Raw genomic sequence first — 27,565 nt, 5'->3', positions numbered from 1 at the left:
CATGAAAAACAAGTTTTACTGATTTCCACGCCTAAAGCTCTATATTTCCTCACATATGCTGATAGAATCATGGCTATGTGCACAGTCCCAGGGGAAAAGTATGCAAACTTCAGCTGAAAGGTACTAGGTATTCAGTACACAGAGCCAGTGGGTCACTAGGAAATGGGACAATCTTCTTCAGCGGAGATGAGAGTGAGTAACTCTTGAATACTCTTTTGCTCTTGGACATTGAGCTGTTGGTCTTTGGCTAGTGTGAGGGCTCTCATGGCATATTCCTGTGCCTGAAATAGAATTTCAATGACAAAAGGACATTATTACAAGAAAGTATAACACTGGGAAGCCCTGCCTGTTGTTATCTCCAGAAACATAGAAGAGAACACATTACCTTCTCACACCAGCCACTGAGCTCTTGTTGATAAACTGTGAACACACACTGGGCCCTTGCGGCTGGCTACACATGTGCTGAGTGGGAAAATCTATTTGGCTTGACCAACTAAGTGTAAATACGTACACTTTCTTAGCAAAGTGAAATCTTCACAGGATTTTAATTAGAGCCCTATGGACTGACATTGGGAGGTACAGAAGTGATGGATGCCTGCCATGGTTTAGATCTAAATGTTCCCCTCAAAGTCTCCTGATCAGAGGTGGGGATTTTGAAAGGTTACTAGATCATAGGGGTGCTATCCTCCTCAGTGGATTCATCTCCTGACGAATTCATAGCTGAACATGCTGTTAGGAGGTGGGGCCTGGCTGGAAGAGGCGGGTCACTGGAGGTGTGACCTAGAAGGGTATATATACTGGTCCTCAGCTCCTCCCTTTCCCTTGTGCTTCCTGAGGTCACCAGGTTTCCTTTCCTACGCCCTTCCCCAATGCCATTTCTGCATTGGAGTCAGCTAACAATGGACTGAAAGTTTTAAAACTGTGAGTCAAAATAAACCTCTCATCCTTTAAATTGCAAGTGTCAGATATTTTATCTCAGTGACAGGAAAGTGATTAATGCAGTGCCACAAATAAATTACTATCCTGGGGGATAAGTTACAACTCCAGAGTTTTTGACTTCGATAGAGGTCTTGCAAGACAACCTGGGAATTTCTATTCCTCCTTCCCTTTCTTCCCTTTTGTTATAGCTTGTATCTAGATGTCCCCCCACCAAAGCTCATAGGTGAGGCTTTTCAGAGGTGGCTAGATCTAGAGTGTGTAATGCTGGAATTAAGGATGTGATGCTAAGACTGATTCATGGTGCAATTCTAGGATTAAGGGTGCTCCACCCTGGGTAGCCTGGATAGAATTTCAGAGACAGAAAGAGGGCTGCTGTGGTCACTTGCTGCTTGCTGCCTTTGTTTTATTCTGCCTGCCATTAACTGTTTCTCCTTTGTGATGCTCCTCTGCCAGGCCACCCTGCCTTGGAGCCAGCCAACTATGAGCTGAAACCTCTACAAACTGTGAGCCAAATAAACCTTTCCTCCTTTAACTTTCAGTGTCGGGTATTTTTGTCTCAGCAATGAGAAAAGTAACTAAGATATCTCTTTATTTATTTATTTATTTATTTGAGACAAGGTCTCACTAAGTCACCCAGGCTGACCTCAAACTTGCAGTCCTCCTGCTTCAGCCTCTCAAGTAATCTGTCCTTCCTTCTTCCTAATAAATATTTATTAACTAGTTACTATGTTCCAGGTACTGTGACTATAGGCAGAAATTATATTCTTAGAATTTATAATATAGTAAGAGAGAAGGATCATAAAACAAGTAAAACACAATAGTATCTTAATTAGTAAAATATGGTAAAGAATAAATAAAACAAAAGGGGGGCAATCCCTTTGCATTGGAGATGGCAGTGGGGTTTTGTAATTTTAGACAGGGAGGCTAGGAAAAGCTGCACTAAAAAGGAGAGTGCTGAGTGAAGACCTGCAGGAAGCAAGGTGCCAATCTTGATTTACAGATGTGTCCCTTTTGTCTAAGGACCTCTTGTAGACCTAACACTCTGAAAATGCCTTGGGGTAGTGACTTTCCCAAAATTGAGTCCCACACTGTAGAAAAGAGGTTTGTCCAATGTAAATTGGAAAATATGGTGGAAATAGTTCCCTATTCCCTGACCATTCATTCCTGACCTATGCCCTATTCCAGTCAGGGTCAGCGCACCTCTTTGTGTTCCCACAGTGCCTTGGGCTTCTCTGTCACACTCTCCTATAACCCCTGACTATGAGCTCCTCCAGGCCATGATGTAGAGTAGTTGGTTGGTAAATGTCTGGTGGAGAAAGGAAAGAAGGAAGAAAGGAAAGGAGGGCAGGAAGAAGGGAATCTTGATTTCCCATGTTACCCACACAAGAAAGGTGCCTTCCAAACAGCCCTCCCCATGCTCTCTCTTCCCAGCCTGCTTTATTTTTCTTTATCACACTTTTCACTATCTGAAACTATATTACATATTTATATGTTTACCTGTTTACTGTGGCTTCCCCTCCTCCCCAAATCCCAAGTTCTCTGGAGAGAGAAAACTTCTCTGGTTGTTCACCCACTGTACCCCAGTCCTTAGAACAGTGCCTCACAAATAGAAGACATCCAATAAATGTGTGAATAAACGAGTGAATCACTCAACTGATAAATTAATAAACCTGAGATATGCCACTACTATCTGTAAGACACTGGGCAAATAACTGACCCTCTCTGTGCTTCAATTTCCTTACCTGTAAAGTAGGAATAATAAAAATACCAACCTCATAAAGTTGTTATGAGAACTATCATATGAAATATGATAATTATGTAAAGGGCTTAAGCCAGTGACTGGTATATAATAATCATAACCCTAAGCCTCTTACCTTTTTAACTGGTTCACAGCAATTAATTCCTACCTGAACCCCTGCATAGGGACCTGGGTAATTGAGTGTAGTTAGAGTGGCCACTTCATTCTCCAGGCACTCCCCAGAGCCTATTGCCCTGCAGACTTTCTGGCAGTGCCCCAAACTCAGTTCGCCTATGTGAGCCTCGGAAGTTTCCCTGAAGGGAAGAAGGCAATCCAGGTTCCACCGTGTAAGCTGGACTCAACAGATGAGAAATGTCATGAGCATCTGAACTTTTATAGAGGGAGGGCTTGCTTGCTCTCAGGACAAATCTAGTGGGACTGGGCAAAACATAGCTGAATCCATCCATACACGAGGCAAATTTCTATCTCCATTTTAGACATACAGCTTTTATAGGGAAACTTGCCTTTGAAGATTTCATCATCTGGTAGTAAAGCATGATCAGAGTTTTCAGAACAAAGGCAGTCTTTTGAGGAGCTTTGTCAGGAGCTGATTCTCGAAAGTTCAGGATAGAAGTCAGGATCTGAATAGCTTCTGCTTCTTGGGCTTCATCTGCATTAGAAGGGGAGGAAAGAAACACGGACGGAGCAGCTGAGCCTGCCCTCATCAAAAGTGCTCAGCTGAAGCGCAAGGTTCCAAGTTCGATCCCCGGTACCAAAAAAAAAAAAGTGCTCAGCTGTAGGGTGCCTGGCCCTCTGAAGGCTCCTTGCAGGAGCTCTGGTAGAAACAGCACAAATCCCAGCATGCTCCTTGTTGGGAAAAGGACATGTAGAGCAGGAAGCCGTAGAGTATGGCAAGCAGCTCTTTAGCTTTGCCTAGCACGTCATTATCAGAGCAACCTTAAAAATGCTCTTCCACGGATCTCAAAATGCTAGGTTTTCTCTCTCAGATCCTCCATCCTAAATTTCTGGGACTCCTAAATCTAGGGAATTTGTCATGGCTGATTCCTTGGGTCTAGTTCCTTGGGTGCCATTTCTACTCTGTAGCTGAGAGGAGGGAGCCAGGGGTACTTCTGGCAGCTGCAACAGTTAATTCCTCTCCCAAAGTCCAAAGATACTTAAGTCTTTCTGCTCCTCCACATGAGACTATTTACTATTTTCTCCAGTGGTGTTTAGTCATACATTAGTCACTATTTATTGAGCAATTATTATGGACCAGGTACTTAAAAGCACATCTTTAATAAGCTTAATGAAAAAAGCAAAAAGGGCAGACACCATGATGTTAAGGTTGGAGACATCTATGAGTTCCAAGCTTTCTGCTGAAATGTGAACCGCTTTTATAGTGAGAAAAAAACCTCAGTAAGTGTATTAATTTTTTTAACTTTGGCTCAAAATTTTTCCTCCAAAGTCTCACTTCTTCAACACTACCAAACTGTATTCACTTCATTTCCAGACTCATCTTGCAATTTTATTTGTACTTGTGGAAATGTTCTTTCATTATTGTGCATACATTCTGTGCCACCAGCTGCATAGGATGTTTCTTTTGAGTCCAAACGAGATCCCCTGACTCTTTTTCTTGTCTCAAAGGGCATGGTGCTGTCTAGTACTGCTCAGCCCTCGGCCCTCTGCTGAGCCTAGGGTTAGAGATAAACCAAATTTTGTCCTGTTTCTGAGAACCTCATTGTTCTGTAAAGGAGGAGGATAAGCCATCAGAATAAACCAGCAATGTGGTTTATTTATTATTTATTTACCTTTGAAGAGCTTATGTGCCCTGGAGGAATAACATACAAGAGATGGATGTTCTGAAGAAACTACGGGGTGGGGTGGGGGTGGGGTGCTAGTTGGGTCTTTTTTCTCCAGATCTGCCCCTTATTAATTCCTTGAGGGGTACATGTCATGATAGGGATCTGAATTATTCCCAACACAGGCAAAAGCTCTGACCCTCATCTCTCAGTTTTCCTCATTAGTAAAACAGGGAAGGTGGCACTAGCACACTAGTTCCCCATGATGCAAACAGCTCCTCTTCCCATTAGGGGCAAAGCCTATGTGTTAGGTAGGATAATCACTGCTCTTCTTCCTAGGGAGAACTGCCACTTACCCAACCCGGTGTCATTCACAAATTGTTTCCCTAGTAAATCTATTTGTTGGATGCGAGCCTGTGAGAGGACTTGATAGTGATCATCCAAATATTTATGCCAGATCTCTGATACCTGTTGGGAAAGGGGATGGCAATCAGACAAACAAGCCAGACCTCAGCTGTTGGACCCACCAGATGGGAGCACAGCTCATGAAGCCAGCTTTCCCAAGTCTGGATCCCCTCTCTTATAGTGTCTGGGGACAGAGAGAGCCTTGGGACCCCCAACAGGCCTTGCCAAAGTGAGCATGACAAGAGATGGGCTGCAAAGGACACATAGCAGGCTCATCTGGGGGTGGAGTCTAATAACACCTGTGGGGCACATACCATACTAAACCCTTACTTGCTTACAACATCCGATCCATTACTATTCTCATTTTACATATAAATAAACCAAAGCTTAGAGAAGTTATGATCACACTTGACTTTTGGGAAGAGCTGTCAAGAGGTATAGCCTGGATTTAAACCTAGACCTGACTCACTGCTTTTCAGTATTTCTATGAAATGGGTCTAAAATATAAATCAATAGTCACAGCATGAGAGCCTATATCACACACATAAATGGTTTCTGGCTAAGTGAGGTGGTGCTGAATGAAGACAGTATATTTTGGCACATGAAAACAGTTTTAATTTATTACATATAAAGGTAGAATTTTCTAATTATCATTCTCATGTTCTTTGATCCCTTGACAGGACCTTACACTGATAAATTTCTCTTGAAGAGCCCTTCTCTTCTGTCACATGCTTCAGTAGGCCCCATTAGTTTGCCCCTATGGGTGTGACAGGGGGAAAGATTAAGCTATTTGGTAGCAGAAAAACAGTAAGAAAAGTAGAGTATGTATATCATGTATCAGGCTATGTAACCCTTGGCAAGTCACTTCATTTTTCAAGCCTCTCTCTCTCTCTCTCTCTCTCTCTCTCTCTCTCTCTCTCTCTGCTTCTTTTGCTCCTTCTACTTTTTTTTCTCAGTACTGGGAACTGAACCCAGTCCTTTTAAATTTTTTGAGGTGAAGTCACTAAGTTGCTAAGTGGCCCAGGATGGGCTTACACTTGAAATGTTCTTGCCTTGGCCTGACACAGTGCTGAGATATAGGCATACACCACCATGGCTGGCTGGTATGTTCCTTATGAACAGTCTGACACTGGTTATAAGATACGAGGCCTAAATGTTAAGGCTCAGTTCCCACATTCCCCAGCTCACCTTAGTGTACAATGTGTCTGCCAAGTCCAATTTTTTAAGGCTACAGAAGATATTAGCCAGGTGGAAGTAGCCTCCAGAGGTCCTGATGTCCTCTGTTCCAAACGCACAACTGGCAAAATAAATCTATTACAAGAGAAAGGAGAGTGCTTGAGTTCCCTTTGCAAATCATGTATATCTGGAATACATACACAGAAAAAACTCACAACAGTTCAATATAAAAATGGGCTAAGGCTCTGCATAGATATTTTTCCAAAAAATATGCACATGAATAATAAGCATATGAAAAAACTACTTAACACTAATAGTCATTAGAGAAATGCAAGATGAAACCATAATGAGATACCACTTCATACCCAATAGAATGATTATAATATAAAAGAAGACAGACAATAAAAAATGTTGATGAGAATGAGGAAAAAATGAAACTCTTATACTTTGCTGGTAGGAATGTAAAATGGTATGGCCTCTATGGAAACAGTTTGGCTGCTCCTCAAAACATTAATCATAGAGTTATTATATGATCCAGCAATTCCTCTTCTAGTACCTATCCAAGAGAAATGAGAATGTGTGTCCACACTAAGACATGTACTCAAATTTGTGTGCGATATTATTTATAAGAGCCAAAAAGTAGAAACAACTAAAATGCCCATCTCCTGATGAATGGATAACCAATTGGGGTCTATCCAGAAGATGGACTACTATTTAGCATAAAAGTAATGAAGTATTGATACATGCAACTAATTATGCAAGATGAAAGGAGTCAGATATCAATTCTACATATGATTCTGTTTATATAAAATGTCTAGAAAAGATAAATCTATAGAGACAGAAAGTGGATCCCTGGGGCTAGGGTGGGAATGTGAAATGACTGCAAACGGATATGAAGGATTTCTTTGGGGTGACAGAAATGTTCCAAAAACTTGATTGTGCTTATGACTGTACAGCTCTGTAAATGTGCTAAAAATTATTGAATTGTACACTTAAAATGAATTTTATGGGCCATATCAATAAAGTTTTGTGATAAAAGAAAAAAGCTAGGCTGAGGAATCTGAGCTTGATCTAATTCTTAACTATGTGGCCCAGGTCAAGATAGAATGTGACTCTGTTTAACTTGTTGGAGGATGTAGTATGGAAAATAGAGAAGAAACACAAATGAGGAATTGTATTGACGAGGGGCCAGGAGGAAGTAGATGGGATCCTCAAAAGTATTACCTGAAGATAGTTTAAAGGAAGAATTATTTGAGACATGGAAGCAAGGCATAGTGAAGCACTAGGAACAACCAACAGCAAGAAACTATTACTATTTCTAGCCTTAGAAAGCAAGGGGAGACTGTAGGGGTGACAGGCCCCAACGAGAGCTAAGAAGGCCACTTGACAGGAGCTGGGGCCACTGAGGAACAGTGAGTGTCCCTGCCAGACTGGGCTGAGGCAGAAAGAAGAAATCCTCCAACTTCTCTCTCCCTCACCCACTACTTCTCTCCTCTGCCTTCCATTCTCCAAACTCCAGCCAAAGCCAGACAGCAACAGAGTCCATGAAGTTCAGTCTCCCAGGTCAGAGAGTAGGAAAGAGAATGAATTTGGGGTTTGGAGATAGACAATGCGAGTATCATGAGAATGGATTTATGGACAACCCTAAGTTCAGTGGCAGGCAAGCAGAGGGAATGTTGTCCACAGAGAGGCCAGTAGAGAGGCTAAAGAAACAGCTAATATATGTGGAGATAATCTGATCCAACCTAACCAGATTTCTCTCTGGTAATATTTTCCAATACCAAAATCTTAAAAGGAACCTCATAATTTTGAAAGAACAGCTCAGTTATTACTCCCATCATCTTATCTAATATTTGTATAGAGCTTCAGAGTTTATAAGTGCTCTCTTATAGATCTAGTTCATTTAAATTTAATAACCACACTCTGAAGTAGATATGAATGTTATTTTAAAAAGTAGCCAAAGTACTCTACATATACTGTTCTATTATTAATCTCTGCAATGACCCGATGTGTCAGAGAAGTTTTGTTTTATTAATTTTGTCTCTGAAAGAGGTTAAATAATTTAGCTCAAATTATGTAGCTGGTGAAACAACAGAGCCTGGATTAGAAGCAAAGCCCTTCTCTTAACCAGTATGAAGCTGTTTCTCCTCATTATCCTCAGAGCAACTGAGGCTGGGGGGAAGGGGTGACCGACCTGGCCAAGGCTGCATAGTCAGGGAATGCAAAGGTTGGAAATCAGGACATAAGAATCGTGTATTTAGGGCCAGGAATGTAGCCCAGTGGCAGTGCACCTGTCTTGCAAGTGCAAGGTCCTGAGTTCGATTTGCAGAACTTGGAAAAAAAATTGTGCTCTTGCTGCTTTTCAACCAAATGGTCAGTTGCAAACAGGAAATTTCAGAGAAATGTTCATTTAAAAAACAAAACAACTAAACTCCCAGGTGTTTTATAACTTAGCTTGCTTACATCATTGGCCAGATGATAACGGGCTTCCTCATAGTTTTCCTTAGCCATGTAGAGAAGTCCCAGATTCCGATGCAGTAAAGAGTAGGTGGCATTGCTACAGTCAGTTGACTTGAGGACTGTCCACTGGGCTTGTGAGAGGTATTCCTCAGCTTGAACGATCTGTCCTAGACCTGCCCAAAAGCAGTAAAGAAGATTATAATTCATATTTTGATCAAAGATCACATGATGAAATAGAGGTCATCGCCCATTCAATTATTTATTCATTGACTCAAATATTTTATTGACACACAAAAACTTGTACATGAATGTTCATAGCAGCCTATTCATAATAGCCAAACATAGAAACAACTTAAATGTCTATCACCTGATGAGTGGATAAGCGAAATGTCATACATCCATATCCATGAGTGGAATATTACACAGTCACAAAAATGATGAGGTACCGATAAATGCTGTAACATGGATGAAACCTTGAAAAAATTTTATACTAAATGAAAGAAGCCAGATACCAGAGTAACGTAATATATGATTCCATTTATATTAAATGTTCAAAATAGGCAAATTTACAAAACCAGAAAGTAGATTAGTGATAGCTAGAGTCAAGAAGGGGTGGAAATGACCAACCAGAAGTAATTGCCCACAATTACATGCTTTCTTTCAGAGCTGATAAAATGTTCTGGGGTTAGATGGTGGTGCTGGCTGCACAACTTTGTCAATATACTAAAACCACTGGATGTACTTTAAAAGGGTGAATTTTAGGGCTAGGGATTTTGCTCAGTGGTCCTGCTGCCTGCCTTGCAAGTGCAAGGTTCCAAGTTTGATCCCCGGTATCAAAAAAGAGGCGGGGGGTGAATTTTATCTCAATTTATGAACATATACATGCAAATTTAATATCTTTTATGTACCAGGCCTGGCCTAGAGTGATAAGGATTCAAAGGTGAGTCAAAGCCATTACCCTAGAAAAACTCACGGATGGGTTGGGGGAAGGCATGTGCAATATGAAAACATACATATTCGTTATGGAGTGTAAACGCAAGGATAGCAACCTGAGGTTTGGAAGTGGCATTGAATAGGAAATGTTTGATCTATGAAAGTGTAAGAGAGAGACAATGGAGTGGGGAGAGGCATGGTCAGCCGAGTCCACATTTGGGTGTAAAGAATATAGCCTTCTGAGTTTTTGCTGGAAGTATGGAGTACATGGCTTATCTGTTGAGATAGTTCTGTTCTACTTGTAGTCTCCTGATAGCTTTTACCATGAACAGCTGTAGAATTTGGTCCAATACTTTTTCTCCAACTAGTGACAGGATCATGTGGCTTTCTCCTTTCCTCTGTTAAAATGATGACTTTTGGGGGTGGATCTTCCAGTGCTGAACCAACACTGGCATCTGTATAACAAAACCACTTTCTACATCCTTCCAGATCTGACTTCCAATAGTTTGTTTTGTTAAACAAATTTCTATCTATGTTCATACTTTTTTCTTCCATTATCTTTATCCAGTTTTAGGATTAGCACAATGTTGATTTCCTAAAATGAAGGGAGAAGTGTTCCTTCTTTTTTCTGCTTTAAATGTTTGATATAATTTATCAGTTAAAATGTTTACGAGCCTGCTGTTGTCATATAGGCAGGTTTTCAAGCTAGGAATATACTTTCTTTAACAGGTGCTATTCAAATTTTATATTTCTTCCAGAGTTAGTTTCATTAATTTGTCTTCCAAGTTATTTCTTAGAAGTTGACAAATTTATTTCAAAACAAATTTTTGTAATATGCTTTCTATATCCTTTTAAATTCTGTAAAATCTGTGGTAATGTCTCCTAGATCTTAATATTTTAATTTAAAAAATCTGTAACTGATATTGTGTAACAGGAAGAAAAGGTCTAAAAGAGCAAGGGAATTGGGAGGGGTAGGGGAAGGGAAAAAAGGGAAAGGAAAAAAATATGAGAAGAGGAAAAAAATGGAAACAAGGTCTTTGCAAATAGGGAAGGGTGGAGGGGGTGAAGGGAGGGCAAGGGAAGGGGAAAAACATAAGAACCAAGAGACTCATGTAATGGTACAAGATCCCAATGATGAATGTAATTGTATTTTATACCTAAAATGTACCAATAAAGTTAACGGGGGGAAAAAGAAAAGAATATAGCCTTCCAGTTAGGTAAAAGGAGGGTGGGATCCCTGGCAGAGATAACTACACATGCAGAGTTACAGATACAGAACAGTGTGCTGTGTGTGGGAAACAACAGGTCTGTGAGGATGGAGCACAGAGTGTGAAGGGCAGAATGGCAGGAAATGAGACTAAAGAGGTAGGCGAGGGGGAGAGCTTGGAGGGCTTAGTAAGTCATGCCAAAGAACTCGATGCACATGGATAAAATGAGTGAATTTTCAGAAAGGGGAAGCAAATTCGATTTAGATTTAGAGAGATCTTCTGGAACCAATGTGGAGGAAAAATCAGAAGAAAGAAAGGTAGAAGACTTGAAATAATTCAGGCAAGCACTGAAAAGAGCCTGAGCCAAGTCAGTGAATGGAGATTGTGCAGATACGAAAGAGATATCAAGGGGCTAGAATGGACAACACACAGGTGCTAAGTGAGGTAAGAGAAAAGAAAGTTACCTTTGTTTCTAATATTAATATAATTTTGGCCCTTAAAACTCTTTGTTTAGCTCTAAAGATAATAGCTGCCTATCTACTTGCCTCCAAGGGAGGTTGTCAGAACTGAATAGAAAATATTCTGCAGAGGAGGCATGCTCCAAGCATGAAGCATTTTGTGTGATGAATGCTGTAGCAAAGATGGCATCAATGAAGCATCAGGAGATGAGAACACAAACCCTCCATCAATCAGCCTTCTGCTCCTTTGTCTTTTCTCACAGACCTAGTTCTTGTGTGCCCTGGTTTGGATCTGGGATGTTCCCCCAGAGCTCAGTCCCCACCTTGGTGCTGTTGGGAAGTGGTGGAGACTTGAAGAGGTGGGGCCTAATGGGAGGTCTTGAGTTATTGGAGTTGTGTTCTCAAAGAAGATGATGGGATCTCAGCACCTTCCTCTTGCTCTTTTATGTCCTGGCCATGAGGTAAGAGGTTTTTCTATGCCACCTACTTCTACAAAGATGAGCTCTCCACCACCCCACCACCACTACCAGAGGCCTAAAAATAATGAGTAGACTTGATCACAGGTTGAAACCCCACAACGGTGAGCCAAAGTGACCTTTTCTCTTCTCACATCGATTATCACAGGTATTTGTTATTGTGATAGAAGGTGGACTAACATACTATGTGGCCATTCTTTTAGTTTACTTATAATTTTTTTATCACTGAATTAGAGGAGGAGAGGTGAAGAGGAAGACAAACAAGTAAACTTGCTTGACTAAAATACATGTGAAAATGGGAAAATACTACATCAGAAACAGGAGGCCTGACTCTGTGATCTTGCCCCATGTGAACATGACAAGTCACACCCTCCACATCGGCTTTGTCTGTAAAACAAGAAGCTTTTCCTCCAAAAGTTGAAGAAGGAAATGACTCTTAGCTAAAACTAAGTGGGAAAAATGGTAGAAGACATTGAGAAATACTGTAAATTTCATTTTTCACTATCAGGTTCTCATTTAAGGAGAAAATGCCAAAGACATGAGACAGATGAGAAGCACCTGACCCGCCCCTTCTTTTCTGTGACAGGCAGATGGGGGTGTGGTTTGGCCAAGAGCCAAACCCTCCCCCTCAATTCCCTCCCTCCCTGAGGAAGGACTGGGATGGCTTGCCTCTGTCCCCCTATCACTTCTCAGGTTACTTCCTGCTATTCTCTGGCTATCCTGACAGGAAGTGCAGTCAGCTGTCATGGTGTGCCTCCCTAATTCTGGCCATTCCAGACTCTGCTGCCTCATTGGAGAAGAGGTGGGTAAACCACCCCTAACATGGCAGTGATCAAGGAGGAATCTGAGCTTATTATTAACATCCCCAACTTCCCCTAAACTCCCAAAAGCTATGATTAGCACAGCTGGCCCTCCTGAAGATTCCCCATCATTTTTCTTGGAGACATAACCACTGTCAAACAGCCTGTATCTTCCTATTCCCTCAAAACCATCACTATGACAGCTGTGGCTGTCCTAGATACCTCCTACCTCCTTTGGAGGATATCTGCTCTGACTGCAGCAGGCTCAAATTTAAACTAAGCAGAATTGAATTTGGGCCAATCAGTAGGTTTGGGTCTGAAGACTTGAGTTTAGACCAGTTTGGATCAATTAGCAGGCTCAAATTTGGACCAATCACAGGCTGGCAGAATTCCCTCACATTTTTGGAGTTGGTCTAGGAGTGCTGTCTGGTATGCTGAGCCCTCTGTGCTGCAGCATAGGTCCTGTTCAAATAAAGCCTCACTTGAGTGGTCCTGTAAATCTGCTCATGATTTACTTCTTAGTATGGTCTTGGGAGGGTCTATAAATCTACTCAAGATTTCTGTCTATGTGGACAGAGTGGTCACTTTAAAATAAAACACTATAAACCCTACAGAGTTCCAGAGACCAGCAGCCAATGGTGATCAGTGACAGAATAGCAACTCAACTGGTGGAGTCAACTGACAGTATCTAGCACAAACTGGCATCAGCTGGTGACAGTCAGCAGTGCAGAGATCAGCAACTGGCAGTGTTGACCAAGGATGTTTCTCACGAACTAGTGTCAGCCAGTGGCATCAGGGCCCAGAGCTTTAATAAGAAGGGCTGAGAGGGCTGGGGATTTAGCTCAGTAGTTCCGCCGTCTGCCTTGAAAGCGGAAGGTCCCGAGTTCGATCCCTCGTATTAAAAAAAAAGAAGGGCTGAGTGCTGTTGGCACCCAAAGCCCAGGGCCACTAACAGAGCTTCACTTTGCTGAATCATGATTTCTATCTGAATCAAGCAAAAAAACCATCGACCTTCTGGAAGGTCTTAAAGCCAAGCTGCACTAACATCTAAATAAGCATCAGTTCTACAGGAATAAGGCAGAGTAAGGTAAGAGAATGAGCTGCTGATAGCTCATTGGTCCATAGCCAGAAATAAGATTGTGTCCAGCAAGTGGGTAGTTGAAGCATGCCTCTTACAAAGAGTGGCTGCCTGGAGGGCATAGGGATTAAGTGGATGTAGTGGAGACAGAGTTGCTGAAAGAAGTGAGGCTTTCTTGAAGGGTGATTTTAATAATATATAGACTAAAAGCCATTTAAGGGCCAAAGGCAGTTGTGTGAAGGATGAGGCAATAGGTTTGCACTGGGTTAGTGGCAGGTCGGAGAGACATCATGGAGGAAGACTTTTCAGGACTTGATGATGAAAGTCAAGGAACATAGAATGCAGTAGAAACAAATGAATCAAAAGTTGTAGCTGTAAGGTGCCCAGGGGAAGAAAAAAAAATCAGCATTTACTGGGAACCTGCTATCTGCCCCACTCTGTGCAAGTTCATTTGTACCTGTGATTCAGGTGAGCTAACATCCTTGTGAAATAATTATCAGAAGAATAATTCACAGAAATTTCACTCATTCAAACACATAAGTTATTGGGTCTCCGTCATTGTGTTAGATGCTTAGTGCACACTGAGACATGATCTCTGACCACAAGTCGAGCGATAGATTCACAATCAAGTAAACATGAGGTGCTATGGAGGATGGGAACAGAATAGTGACCAAGAAATAGCAGAGAGGGACCTACTCTGGATATCAGGGAACAATCTTCTGAAAAGGTGATATTCAAGCACACACCCAAGGGTTGACTAGAAGCCAACCATGTGTGATGGAGAAAGACTTCTAGCCTTGAGGTCAGAAATAGCTTGGTGACTATGATCACCCAATCAGCAAAGAAAGAGCAGAGATCTGAACCTGGCCTCTCTTATCTGACATTAGCTGTGGATGATGAATAGCATGGTTACTCCTTGAAGTGTTACTGAAAATGGCAATTCTATTTGATGTAAAATTTAAAATTGATTTTAAATTTAAGTTTACAAGAAAAAGAAGAGAAGGAGGAGGAAGAGAAAAGACTGAATATCTGTTGTTTTCCTCTCCAGTCTGGAGGACTGTATAAGATAGGAAAGAGATATGTGCACAAGGAATGTGATTTATTTCAGCTTTGAAAAACATTGGCAAGGTTTTGAATCAATGACTTGGCTTTGTAGTAAAACCTTTCATTTCAACATAACACTCCAGCTTTCAAAGCACTTTTATGTTATTATGCATAAAGTCATTTCACCCTAAACGCAATCCTATGAACAAGACTCAAATTCAACAAATGTTTATATAGTGCTACCTAGGGGTCAGGTACTGAGAGTATTTTTTTTAGGTACCAGGGATTGAACTTGGGACCTTGCGCTTGTGAGGCAGGCGCTGGAACAACTGAGCTAAATCCCCAGCCCCTGAGAGTATTTTTTGAGTAACTTCTCTGCTTGGTGTAAAGACATTGTGTTGAAAAGTACAGGTACAGAAACAGTTCTCCCTGAACTTACAGGATGGTGGACAGAGACATTAATTAGACAAGTTCATCAATGAATATATAACTATTAATGGAGTAAATGCTCAGGAAGAAAGAGAGGAAGTTTAGGAATGAGAGTATTAAAAAAGACATCTAACCTGGCCTGGGGGATCTCGGAAGGTTTCTGGCCAAGAGGGCAATACCCTTCAAGACCTGAGCTCAGGACCACTAGGAGTTAAGTGGCAAGAGTGGAGGGACTGGTTGGGGAAGAGCCTTCCAGAACAAGGAATATCCCATGTCTCTGAGAAATTGACAGAAGGTGAGAGAGAGAGAGAGAGAGAGAGAGAGGGAGAGAGAAAGGAAGAGAGAGAGAATATCAGAGACATACAGTGAGAGAATTTAGGTAAGAGGATTTACTCAGGGCTAGAACAAGCAGACCCTGATAGGTTAGAAATTCGGTTGTCACTTGGGAGCAGGGGTGGGGGGTCATCTGGTCCTATTTTGTGCAGAAGCCAGGTTGGAGAGAGGCCAGGGGAGACATGGGAGACCAGCAGTAGTCTAGATGAGAGGTGATGGGGCTTAAGTCAGGTTGACTTTTCCAAAATTCCATAGGTGGTCAGTGTCAGCGCTACCCAGAACATGGCTATATTTGTTGTCCTGTGCTCTTCCCTCAAGTTTGAAGGAAAGACAATCCAGAGTGGATTGTCAGACTTAAGTGGGGTGAGAGAGCATTCCTGTAGTAAATAGCGTTGTGTGGAGAGTCAGAGCCCAAACACACAAGAAGGAGATACATGCAGAAGAGGCAGCCCAGAGTGAGGAGTTGGAGCCCAGTATCTGCCAGGGGGAAAGGATAGGGTTGGAGATGCAGGATTGGTTCATGCTGGGAAACTGGTTAAGTATATGAATATATTAATGAAAAAGGAAGCCTGCTTTCTTACTGCCACAGAAAGGAGCTATAAATATAGAAGGGGAGAAAATTAACTGGAGCCTTGGGAGGTAGTGTACTGGATTTGGATATAACTTGTATAGACTCATGGTCATACAGCTATTAACATATATAGACATAGAAATGAAAATAGTGGGCCGGGGATTTAGCTCAGTGGTGCCGCCGCCTACCCCACAAGCACAAGGACCTGAGTTCAATCCCCGGTACCAAAAAAAGAAAAAAAAAGAAATGAAAATAGATGTGATATATGTGCATACACACGCATTATTGTATTTACACATTACTTAACTCTGTCCACTGAGAAAGCCTGGGAGCAGCACTCAATAGCAATGAATAAACCCTAGTGTACAGCACTTGGCTTCCAAATTTCATTTTCCATGGAAAGAAATCAGAATTCCTTGAAGGTATGTTCCAGAAAGCAGGAAAGTGATCAAAGAACAATGGGAATACATCTAGGAGAAGCAGAAGCCAGCTTGAGTAGCAACTGCCACTGGCTAAATCAGGGTCAGTTTGAACATCAAATTAATAGCAAAGGATTAAAGTCTTATGAATAAAATAGGAAACCAAGAGTCTATATAAATAAATCAGTGACAATGGAAGTTTGATGAGGAATGGGATAGTTCTACAGGTTCAAAGTACTGCCCCATAAAACTAAAACTAAAATTATAATTACAATTACTAATTGCAAAGAGGGAAGGGAGTAACATGACAGAGAAGAAGCCTGGGAAACATCTCCTTAATAAAGTAATTAAAATGAACACTGGGAATACTTGTTCCACTCTATGGAATGAAGTGTTGCCTGATTTTAAAATTGCAAAGAAAGCTAACTGAGATCTTAAAACTAAATGATTGTAATTTGTCCTCTGTCATGTGATTAGAAAGGTTTAGGAAGAGTGGGATGACCACAGAATAATTTGATATAAACTAGCCTAAAACTTTGCAGACCTAGTGTTCTGGTTATCTATTGCTACCCAAAATTAAATAATTTAAAACCACCACCATTTTATCACAGCAGTTCCCTATATCTGTGAAGGACATATTCTAGGACCTCCAGTGAATGTCTGAAACCTCTGACAGTATCAAACCTTATCTGTGATATGTTTCACCAGATCATATACACACACACACACACACACACACACACACACATACCTATATACATATACACACCATATATATATACATATATAAACACACCATATATACATACCTACAATAAAGTTCAATTTATAACAAGTACAATAAGAAATTAACAACAACAATAATAAAATAGGACAATTATAACTATATACTGTAATAAAAGTTATTTAAAATTTATAAAGTATTTGTTTCTGGAATTTTCCATCTAATATTTTCCAGGTGCAATTCACTGACAGTAAAAATAAAGTAAAATGAACATCATCGTAATGGAAAAAATTGAAAACACCTGCCAACTTAGAGGCTAGGATGAGAAGAACAGAACATCACTTCTGTGATATTCCTGCCAAAACTTCATACTCTAAGTTCAGTGATGAAAAATAGACAAACTCAAACTGAGAGATACTTTATAAAACAACGGGCCTGTGATTTTTGGGGGGGCAGTACTGGGGATCAAACCTGGGACCTTGTAGTTGCAAGGCAGGCGCTGGAACCACTGAGCTAAATCCCCAGCCCTCATGGCCTGTGATTTTTAAAAATGACAAGGTCATAAAAGGCAAGGAAAGACTGATCAGCTATTCCAGAATGAAAACTAAAGATATATGGCAACAAAATGAAAACTGATTCTGTGCTTGAATGTTCTGAAGACTTTCTGATTCTGGAACTTTTTTGGCTATAAAGATATCACCAGAAAAACTGGAGAAACTTGAATGGAGTCTTCTTAGTAGATAACAGTAGATAAAATTGTATTATGGTTGTGAAAAAGAACTTTATAGGAAATATACACTAAAGAATTCTAAAGATGGTGTCAAGTAAGCAACTTACTCTCAGATGGCTCAGGAGTGAAAGGAAGGGTGTATATTGTACTTCCAACAGTCTTAAAAACTTTTTTTTTTGCAGTGCTGGGGATTGAATCTAGGACCTTATATGTGCTAAGCAAAGGCTCTATCACTGAATTACATCCCCAGCACTTAAAAAAATTAAAATGATGGTTATTAAGGTGCAGAAAGTAGTATTTCAGTGCCTAAAATACTATAGATGTTCAAAATGTTAAATTTTCTCAAAATTCTATTTCTCCTTTTGTAGTAGCCACAACACCATCATTCACTACGCCTGTGCTTCTCACTGTCAATATTGCTCCTCCCGTCTATAGTGGTGGGTTACTGTATTTCTGAGGCATGTGTCCTTGACCCCATCTGGTCTGCAGAGAGAAGAAACAAAGCAGATACTCAGAAAGGAGCAGAAATAAGAAACAAGGCCCAGGAGAGATACTAAGTGCACCAGCCTTGGTTTCTTACAGTATTCCAATCCTAGTGCCTCATGAACCTTCAGCTCCCTTACCATACTCCAGCATCCTAATAAATTTCCTCCTTTTATACAGGCCAGCTTGAGTAAATTTCTGTCAGTTGTAACCAAAAGTGTTACATCTCCTTCCCCACCTTGTGCCAAATTTCACAACAACCTTGCTCTTACATGAAAAGCACCTTGGTCCCCCAAAGAGTGGATACCTTTGCTGTTTGTAAGGCCCAACACAGCACTTCTTAAGGGCTCTAGGGTATCTTAAGTCAGTTCCACTCACCAAGGCTGGCCTCAGCCAACAGCAGGTAAGCGGGCACAAGCTCTACTGAACTCAGGCCATGCATGGCCATGCGGAAGCGAAGGGAATGCAAAGCTGCTGGGACAGCATCTTCATATTTTCCTTCAAAAAGATATTTCTGGGAAACTGTGTAGCAGAACTCAATCAAATGCTTCTGTAATAGACAAAAACAGAGCATCAGAAGCAATCTAAATGTAAAAGGCAAAAGGTGGGCATAGATACACCTGGAGATAAGTCCAACATCCTTATCTGGAGATAAGCCATTCAAACTATGGAAGGATCATAGTGAGCCTGCAAAACAGATAACGTAAAAAGGTAGCTCTGGACTCTGAGTTCTTCAGTATCCAGGAACACATGTCTTTGTCTTAGTTCACTCCTTGGTGGATATAAAGCTACTAGATGAATAAATATGCATTTTATTATAGTTCTAATAAAACATGTCTAGCAAAGTTATAGATATCTTGGGATGATCTAAAATTTTCTATTTAAGCTAATTTTGAGAGAAATATCTCATTTTTACTTCTGGAATTATCCTGCTTAGCTAGCAACTTTATATTGTTCTAAAGCTGCTATCAAAGTACCATAACACCAAAATTGATAAATGCAGTATTTAGAATATAGGGCTCATGGGGCCGGGGATTTAGCTCAGTGGTTCCGCCGCCTGGCAAGCAAGCACAGGGGCCTGAGTTTGATCCCCGGTAGCAAAAAAAAAAGAATATAGGGCTCATAAAATGCTAATTTTTATAGTAATTAAGATGCTACTGATAGCATAATAATGGGAGTTAGTTTTGTGAAATCTCCTCTATTTATTTACCAGTTATATCCTCCTAGTATGTGGCCAAGCTCTTACCACAGTACTTGACACAGGTAGACACTATGGGCTGAATTGTGCTCTCCCCCAAATTGATGTGCTGAAACTCCAACTCCCATCCTTTGGGATGTGGCTATATTTGGAGATAGTGCCTTTAAAGAGATGATTAAGTTAAAATGAATCTATAAGGTGGGCACTAACCTAACCTGACCAGTGTCTTTATGAGAAGAGGAAACTGGACACACACAGAGACACGAGAGATGCATGCTCACAGAGAACTACACAAGGACACAGCAAAGAGGAAGCCAATCTGTAAGCCAGAAAGAGAGGCCTCTGAAGAAACCATGGCAGCCAACACCTTGATCTTGGACTTCTATCCTCCAGGACCACGAGAAAACAAATTTCTATGGCTTGGGCCACCCAGTCTGTGGTATCTTGTTATAGCACTTCTAGCAAACTAAAATAATGAGTATTCAGTATATGTGGAAACAACTGACTGAATGAGATTGAGGACAAAAAGCCATAAAGCAAAGCCTCTGCCCTCACTGAGGTTACAATTTAGTGGTCATAACACAGTTCAGCCCTTCTGTGGGTAGTTTCACTGCACCCATGAGCTAAATCCATCACAGTCCCTACAGGTCCCACCTGCCGCCGCTGAAGCTGCTGCAAGCCATGCTGCCGTTCTTCCTCTGAATTATAGAAGGGCATGGAAGTGCGCAGTGGAATCAGGAGCTGACATATCTTCTCATGGATGCTGTGCCAGTCAGCTTTTTGGTGCACCACACCACTGACAAGAAAGACACAGACTTTATTATCTTTATCTTTGGCCCTCCCACTGGCCTTACCCTACACACCAGAAAAGTAAGGCCACCACAAATCAGGTAGGGGGTCAAGCCATTTCAGAGACAGAAATACTTTTCTTACACACAGTTATTTGATGGTGTGCTGGGTTTGGGGAGAGGTAATGGGAGGAGCTCTTTGCTACAGCCAGATGTTCACACCCCACAGTCTCACCTGGATGCGTGGCTATTCTGTTTAATAACAGCAAGGACAACTTTAACTCTACATTGTTCTAAGGTTATTTCAAAAATGTCTAAATAGAAAGTTGATGAATTTGAGGGTCTTTTTCTTGGAGAAGGGAAAATAATTTACATTTGATGAAGCTTTACAAACATGTGTCCCTATAACTATGCCACCAAGAGAACCACTAGCATTGTCTTCTGTCCTCAGAAGCACATATCCTGGTCACAAAGAATGCACTGGGAATAACCTCCCAGCCCCAGTGGTGCAGCAGGTTGTCTTGCATGTAACTATTTAGCTCTTTTAAAACAAAATAAAATCTGTTGTTACCATTTTAAAGGTAAGGTAGATATGGCAAGATTAAGGAGTTACCCTGAGCCAGTGTACCAGTCACTGTTTTTCAGTCCTCTAGAAAGAAGCACCTTGACAATTTGGTTTACAGCTTTTCTGACTGTTATACACACGTACTTAGTATTTTTAAACATTCAGTTAGACAGTGTAGATATAGCATTTACATCATTGCAAAAAATTCTGTTGGGCAGCATAACTACACAGCAGTGATGGCAAACCTTTGAGAGCTTTCAATGATACAAACAGCCTGCTGTAGCACATGTGCCATAGGTTTGCCACCGCTGCTCTAAACCATCCACCCCCATCCCTTAAATAATTGCCTGTTTGAATGACTCCCTGGTCTTTTACCCAATTCTGACCTTTCCTGCAATCATGGTTTTGTTTTTTACATTTTAATGCACAGTATGATTCACATACCATAAAATTCACCACTTTAAAGCACACAATTTATTGTTTTTAGCAGTTCACGAGGTTGTATAACCATCACCCTAATTGCAAGACATCATCCTCCTTAAAAATCAAATCAAAACAGAAAAACCCTCTGTACTTGTTAACAGTCATTCCAGTTTTTCTCTTCTAACACTGATGCCCAGAAATCTATTTTCTGTCTCTCTCAGTTTGCCTATTCTGGATATTGCACATAAATGGAAACGGACAATATGTAACCTGTAGTATCTGTTTTCTTTCACTTAGAATAATGCTTTTAAGATATAAATATTCTCTTACTTTTTATGACTAAATAATAGTCCACTGTGTGCATGTAACACATTTGGGTTGTTTCCACTTTTTTGTTATTATGGCAAATGAAGCTATGAACATCTATGTACATTTTTGTGTGAACATATTTTTTTTTTGGCACCAGGGATCAAACTCGGGACCTTGCACTTGCGAGGCAGGTGGCAGAACCACTGAGCTAAATCCCCGGCCCTCCAAATTCCTTTTTATAGTGCTTGTGCCAGTTCATATTCCCATTGGCAATGTACACATATGAGAGTCTAAGTTCTCCACGACCTCAACACCATTTGCTTTTTTCTCTCTTTGACCAGAGCCACCTTAGTCAATGTGAAGTGGTGTCTCACTGTGTTTTCGATTTCCATTTGCCTAATGATTATATTCAGCAGCTCTTCATGTTCTAATTAGCTACTTTCATATCTTCTGAGGAGAAATGTTTATTCGAATCTCTCCCTTTAAAAGCCAAGTCTTTTGACATCTTATTGTTGAATTTTAGTTTTTTTATATATCCTCTCAGATGTATGACTTACAAATATTTTCTCTCATTCTATGAGTTGTCATTTTCTTCATAGTGCTCTCTGTTCTGTAAAAGTGTTACGTTTTGATGGTATGCAACTAACCTATTTTTCTTTACTTCCTTGAGCCTTTTGATGTCATATCTAAGAAAATGTTGCCTAATTCAAGATCATACATTTGCAACCATGTTCCTTCTGAGTTTTATATTTTTAGCTCTTAGGACTTCTTGTATATGATTAATTTCTGTATACAGTTTTCTTAGTTACTTTTCTCATTGCTGAGACTAAAAGCTAAGTTAAAGGAGTAAAGGTTTATTTCAGCTCACTCTTTCAGTCCATGGTCAACTGGCTCCAAGGCAGGGTGACAAGACAAAGGGGTGTCGCAGAGGAGAAATAATCCATGATAAAACAGGCATGAGGCAGCAAAGCAGCAAGCAGCAAGCAGCAAGCAGCAAGCCTGTCTTTCCTCTTCCCCTCTATATTTCATCCAGGCCATAGGCTTATTTCTTGGTGCCACTTACAGCCAGGGTGGGGCTTCCATTATCCACCCCGAGAACTATGCTAAACCTATTTAGTTATCACATGCTATGAATCCCAGTATTATACACCCTAATGTAGCATTACACACCCACGATCCAGCCACATCCTCCATGCCCCACCTATGAGCACCTGAGGCTTTAAGGGGACATCTAGATACAAGTCATAACAATAGTGTAAGTAGGGGTCCAAATTTTTTTTTGCATTTGCATGTCCAGCTGTTTCATCGCCATTTGTTGAAGGGACCATCCTTTCCCCTTTCCCCTGAATGGTCATGGTCATGGCATCTCTGTTGAAAATCAAATCACCACAGACATATGAATTTGTTTCTGAACTTTTAATTCTATTCCACTGCCCACATGTCTATCCTATCAATACCACATTGTCTTCATTATTGTAGCTTTGTAGTAAATTTTGAAATTGAAAGGTAAGCCTGCGTTCTTTTTTTTTTTTGGTACCGGCGATTGAACTCAGGACCTTGTGCTTGCAATGCAGGTGTCAGAACCACTGAGCTAAATCCCCGGGTCCCTCTTTGTTCTTTCTTAAGATTGTTTTGACTACTGTAGGTCCTTTGCATTTCCATATAAATTTTAGGATCAGTATGTTCATTTCTGCATAATTGGCAGTTGAAATTTTGATGAGAATTTCATTGAAACTACAGATTAATTTGAAGAATGCTACTATCTGAGTTTTTCAGTTGAATATTTTATTTATTTAGGCCTTTAATTTCTTTTAACAATGTTTTAGAGTTTTCAGTGTATAGTTCACATATGTCTTTGGCTAAATTTATTCCTAAGATATTTTTAATGTTATTATGAATGGAATAGTTTTCTTAACTTCATTTTCAGATTGATCATTGGTAGAACATATAAAGAAACACAACTCATTTTTCCATGTTGCTTTTGTATCCTACAACCTTGCTGTGTTCCTTCATTGGTTTATAATTTACTTTTGTGGGTTCTTTAGGATTTTCCTTATTTCCATTTAGTTTACTGGTACATTTTAGGTATACAATACAGTTACAGTCATCATTGGAATCTTGTACCTTGACATGATGTATCTTGGTTCTTATTTTTTCCCCATTCACCTGCCCTCCCTTCACCCCCTCCACCCTTCCCTATTTACAAAGACTTTGTTTCCATGTTTTTCCTTTTCTCATATTTTTTCTTTTCCCTTCTTTCCTTTCCCCTTCCCCTCCCACTTCCCCTATTCCTTTAAAAATTTTCTTCCTATTTCACAATATCAATTATACATTTTGATTCTTATTTACACTTTTAGTTTTTCACACCAGAGAAACTATTCAGTATTTACACGTGTCCTATTTATTTCACTCAAGAGTATGGCCTCAATATGCATCCACTTAGCTCTACATATCTCTAGTTTCTCTTTCTTTATGGCTGAGTAGTACTCCATTTTATAAAAAAAAAAAACCCATCTTTTTATCCAGTTCCAGTTGATGGACAATTGGGCTGTTTCCAAGTTTTGGCTATTACAAACTGTGCTGCTTTAAACATGGGTGCACCTATATCACTGTGGTATGATTCTTTTAATTCTTTTGGGATGATACCCAGTAGAGGAATAGTTGGGTCAAATGGGACTTCCAATCCTAGTTGTTTGAGGTATCTCCATATTGATTTCCACAGTGGTTGCACCAGTCTGCACTCCCACCAGCAGTGGAACAGGGTTCCTTTCTCCCCACAACCCCACCAGCACTTGTTATTGGTTGATTTCATGATAGCAGCCATTCTTTCTGGGGTGAAGTGGAATCTCAGTGTTGTTTTCATCTGCATCTCTCCAATGACCAGAGATGTTGAACATTTTTTCATGTTTATTTGCTGCTTTTACTTCTTTGTCTGGGAAATGTCTGTTCATTTCAGATGCCCATTTCTGAACTGAGTCTTAATATTTGGGGGTCTGATTTTTTTTCAGTTCTTTATATATTCTAGATAGTAGACCTTTGTCTGAGGAACAGCTGGTAAAATTTTTTTCCCACATTGTAGGTTGTCTCTTAGCTCTGTTGGTGGTTTCTCTTGCAGTGCAGAAGCTTTTTAATTTGATCCCAGTTGATTCTTTATGCTAGTTCCTGTGCTACTAAGGATTTGTTCATAAAGTCCTTTCCTATGCCAATGTCTTCAAGAGTTCTCCCTAACTTGTCTTCCAGCAAGTTTAGTGTTTCTGTTTTAACATTCAGATCTTTAATCCACTTTGATTTTAGTTCAGTGCATGGTGAAAGATAGGGATCTAGTTTTAATCTTTGGCAAGTTGAAATCCAGTTTTTCCAACACCATTTATTAAAGAGGCTATCTTTCCTCCAGTGAGGATGGTTGGCTCCTTTGTCAAAGATGAGGTAGCTGAGTATGTCTGGAGTTGTTTCTGCATCTTCTTATCTATTCCACTGATCCTTCAGTCTGTTTCTTTGCCAGTACTATGCTGTTTTTACCACAGTGGCTTTGTAGTACAGTTTCATATTGGGAATTGTGATACCCCCTGCCATGTGCTTTTGCTATTCTAGGTCTCTTCTGCTTCCAGATGAACTTTTGAACTGTTTTCTCTAGTTCTGTGAAATATGCTGTTCAGATTTTAATAGGGATTGCATTAAATCTGTATAGCAGTTTTGGAAGTATGGCCATTTTCACTATATTGGCTCTTCCTACCCAGGAACAGGGGATGTCTTTCCATTTTCCTATATCCTCTTCGATCTCTTTTTTCAGTGCTATAATTCTCAATGTAGAGGTCTTTTGGTTCCTTTGTTAGATCACTAAATATTTCATTTTTTGGATGCTATTGTGAAAGGGATTGTTTCTCTAATTTCTCTTTCAGTGAGTCTGTTATTTGTGTAGAAGAAGGCTATTGATATTTGAGTGTTGACCTTGTATCCAGCTACTCTACTGAATCTATCAATTAAGTCTAGAAGTCTTGAGGTGGAGTTTTTTGGGTCTTCTATGTAGAGTATCATATTGTCAGCACATAATGACAGTTTAACTTCTTCGCTTCCTATCTTTATTTCTTTCTCTTTTCTAATTGCTGTGGCTAATGTTTCCAAAATTACATTGAACAGGAGTGGTGATAGTGGACATCTTTAGGATTTTCTATAAAGTAAGTCCCTGACTTATGAATGAGTTCTGTTGTGGAAGAACATTTGTAAGTTGGATTTGTAGGTAAGTCCAACAAAGTCTTATACAAGTTTGACACATACAATGTAAAGCATAAAAAAAGCAAATATGTACACAAAAATACTGGAAAACACTATTTTTACTTTTACAGTATGCACACAACAGCACAACTGTGACAGTATCTGGCAGACATTTGAACTACTTATGCAATCTGTTTGCATCTACAAATGTTTCTAATGCAAGGTGCATTAGTATCTGTGAAAGGTTGTGACTCGAATGTTTGTAGTCAGGATTTACTATATATGTGTGTTAGGGTTCTTCAGAGAGACAAAGTCATTATTTATTTATTATAAAAATTGGCTCACGTGATATGGAAGATGAGTCCCACAATCCACTGTCTTCCAGCAGAGAAACCAGAAAGCCAGAGTAATTCACTCTGAGTCTGAAGCCCTGTGAACTAGAGGACAGGGAGGGAGAATGCCTGCTGGTATAAGTCCCAAAGTCCAAGTTTCCTGGGACCATAAGCTCTTATATCTGAGGACAGAAGAAGGATGTCCTAGCTGAGAGAGAGAGAGAGAGAGAGAGAGAGAGAGAGAGAGAGAGAGAGAGAGAGAGACAAAGAGAGACAGAGAGACAGAGAGAGACAGAGCACAAATTCACCTTTTTCTGCCTTTTTGTTCTATTTGGGCTGTCAGTGGATTGGATGATACCCAGACACTCATGAGGGTGATCTTTTTTACTCAGTCTACTGATTCAAATGTGTGTCTCTCACGACAGCCTCACAAATACATACAGAAATAATCTCTTACCAATATGTGAGCATCCCTTAACTCAATTAGATTGACATATAAAATTAACCTTCATGATAAGATACTATCATCTGCAAATAGAAGTAGTTTACTCTTTCCAAGTTGGATACCTTTTATTTCATTGTCTTGTTTAATTGTCCTGACTAGACCCTCTAGTACAATATTACAGTGGTGAAGGCATTGTCTTTGTCTCATTTCTGTTTTTAGAGGGGGAAACACAGTCTTTGACCATTAAGTATGTTAGCTGTGTGTTTCATAATTTTCCTTTTGTCAGGCCGAGGATTTAGCTCAGTGGTGCCGCCTCCTGCATTGCAAGCCCAAGGTCCCCAGTTCGATCCCCAGTGCCAAAAATAAATAAATGAAAAAAAACACACAATTTCCCTTTTGTCAAGCAGAAGTTCTCTTTTATTCCTAGTTTAAGCGTTTTTATCATAAAGACTATTGGATTTTGTCAAATGCTTTTTCTGAATCTATTGAGACAAGTACATGGTTTTTGTCTTTTATTCAATTTATATGGTATATTGCACTGATTGATATTTGTACGTTGAACCATCTTGAATTCTTAAAATAAATCCCACTTGGTCATGATGTATAATCCTTATTTGCTGGTGGATTTCATTTGCTAAATTTTGAAGACTTTTCCATATATTTATAAAAGATATTAGTTTTCTTGTGATATCTTTATTTGGTTTTGGTATCTGGATGACACTGCCCTGATATAATTAATTAGGAATTATTTCTTCTTCCTCTTTTTTGTTTTGTAAGAGTTTGTGAAAGTTGGTGTTAATTCTTTAAATATTTGAAAGAATTCACCCAATGAAATCATCTGGTCTTGGGATTTCCCTGTGTATTGCAAATTTTTAATTGCTAACTAAATCTATTTATTATACAGATCTCTTAAGATATTTTATTTCTTCTTTGTTCAGTTTTGGTTTCTATCTTTTTAGGAATATCTCCATTTCATCTAAGATACCTAATTTGTTGGCATACAGTTGTTTATAGTATTCTCTTATTTCTGCAAGATTGGTAGCAATGTTCCCACTTTCATTTCACAGGTTAGTAACTTGAATATTCTTTT

At 40.0% G+C, this 27,565-nt stretch overlaps 1 protein-coding gene across 2 annotated transcripts in view; it reads right to left on the bottom strand.

Annotated features, from left to right (window-relative positions):
- The window catches only part of Zmynd12 (zinc finger MYND-type containing 12), a 46,960-nt gene continuing 19,395 nt past the window's right edge, over window positions 1-27,565 (bottom strand). For both annotated transcript variants that reach the window (XM_004871819.4, XM_004871820.4), the window contains exons 2-8: window positions 20,056-20,197; window positions 18,582-18,753; window positions 8,521-8,690; window positions 6,070-6,192; window positions 4,833-4,944; window positions 3,202-3,347; window positions 1-281 (exon numbers count right to left, since the gene is read on the bottom strand). In XM_004871819.4, the coding sequence (XP_004871876.2) occupies window positions 156-281; window positions 3,202-3,347; window positions 4,833-4,944; window positions 6,070-6,192; window positions 8,521-8,690; window positions 18,582-18,753; window positions 20,056-20,197 (991 nt within the window). In that variant the 3' untranslated portion in view covers window positions 1-155. The remainder of the gene's footprint in view (window positions 282-3,201; window positions 3,348-4,832; window positions 4,945-6,069; window positions 6,193-8,520; window positions 8,691-18,581; window positions 18,754-20,055; window positions 20,198-27,565) is intronic.

This window comes from Heterocephalus glaber, unplaced genomic scaffold (genome assembly GCF_053883595.1).
Source record: "Heterocephalus glaber isolate CG9 unplaced genomic scaffold, H.glaber_assembly_v1.0 deba00001452, whole genome shotgun sequence".
In the NCBI taxonomy this organism is placed as follows: Eukaryota; Metazoa; Chordata; class Mammalia; order Rodentia; family Bathyergidae; genus Heterocephalus; species Heterocephalus glaber.
This window is presented reverse-complemented; position numbering and strand designations above follow the sequence as displayed.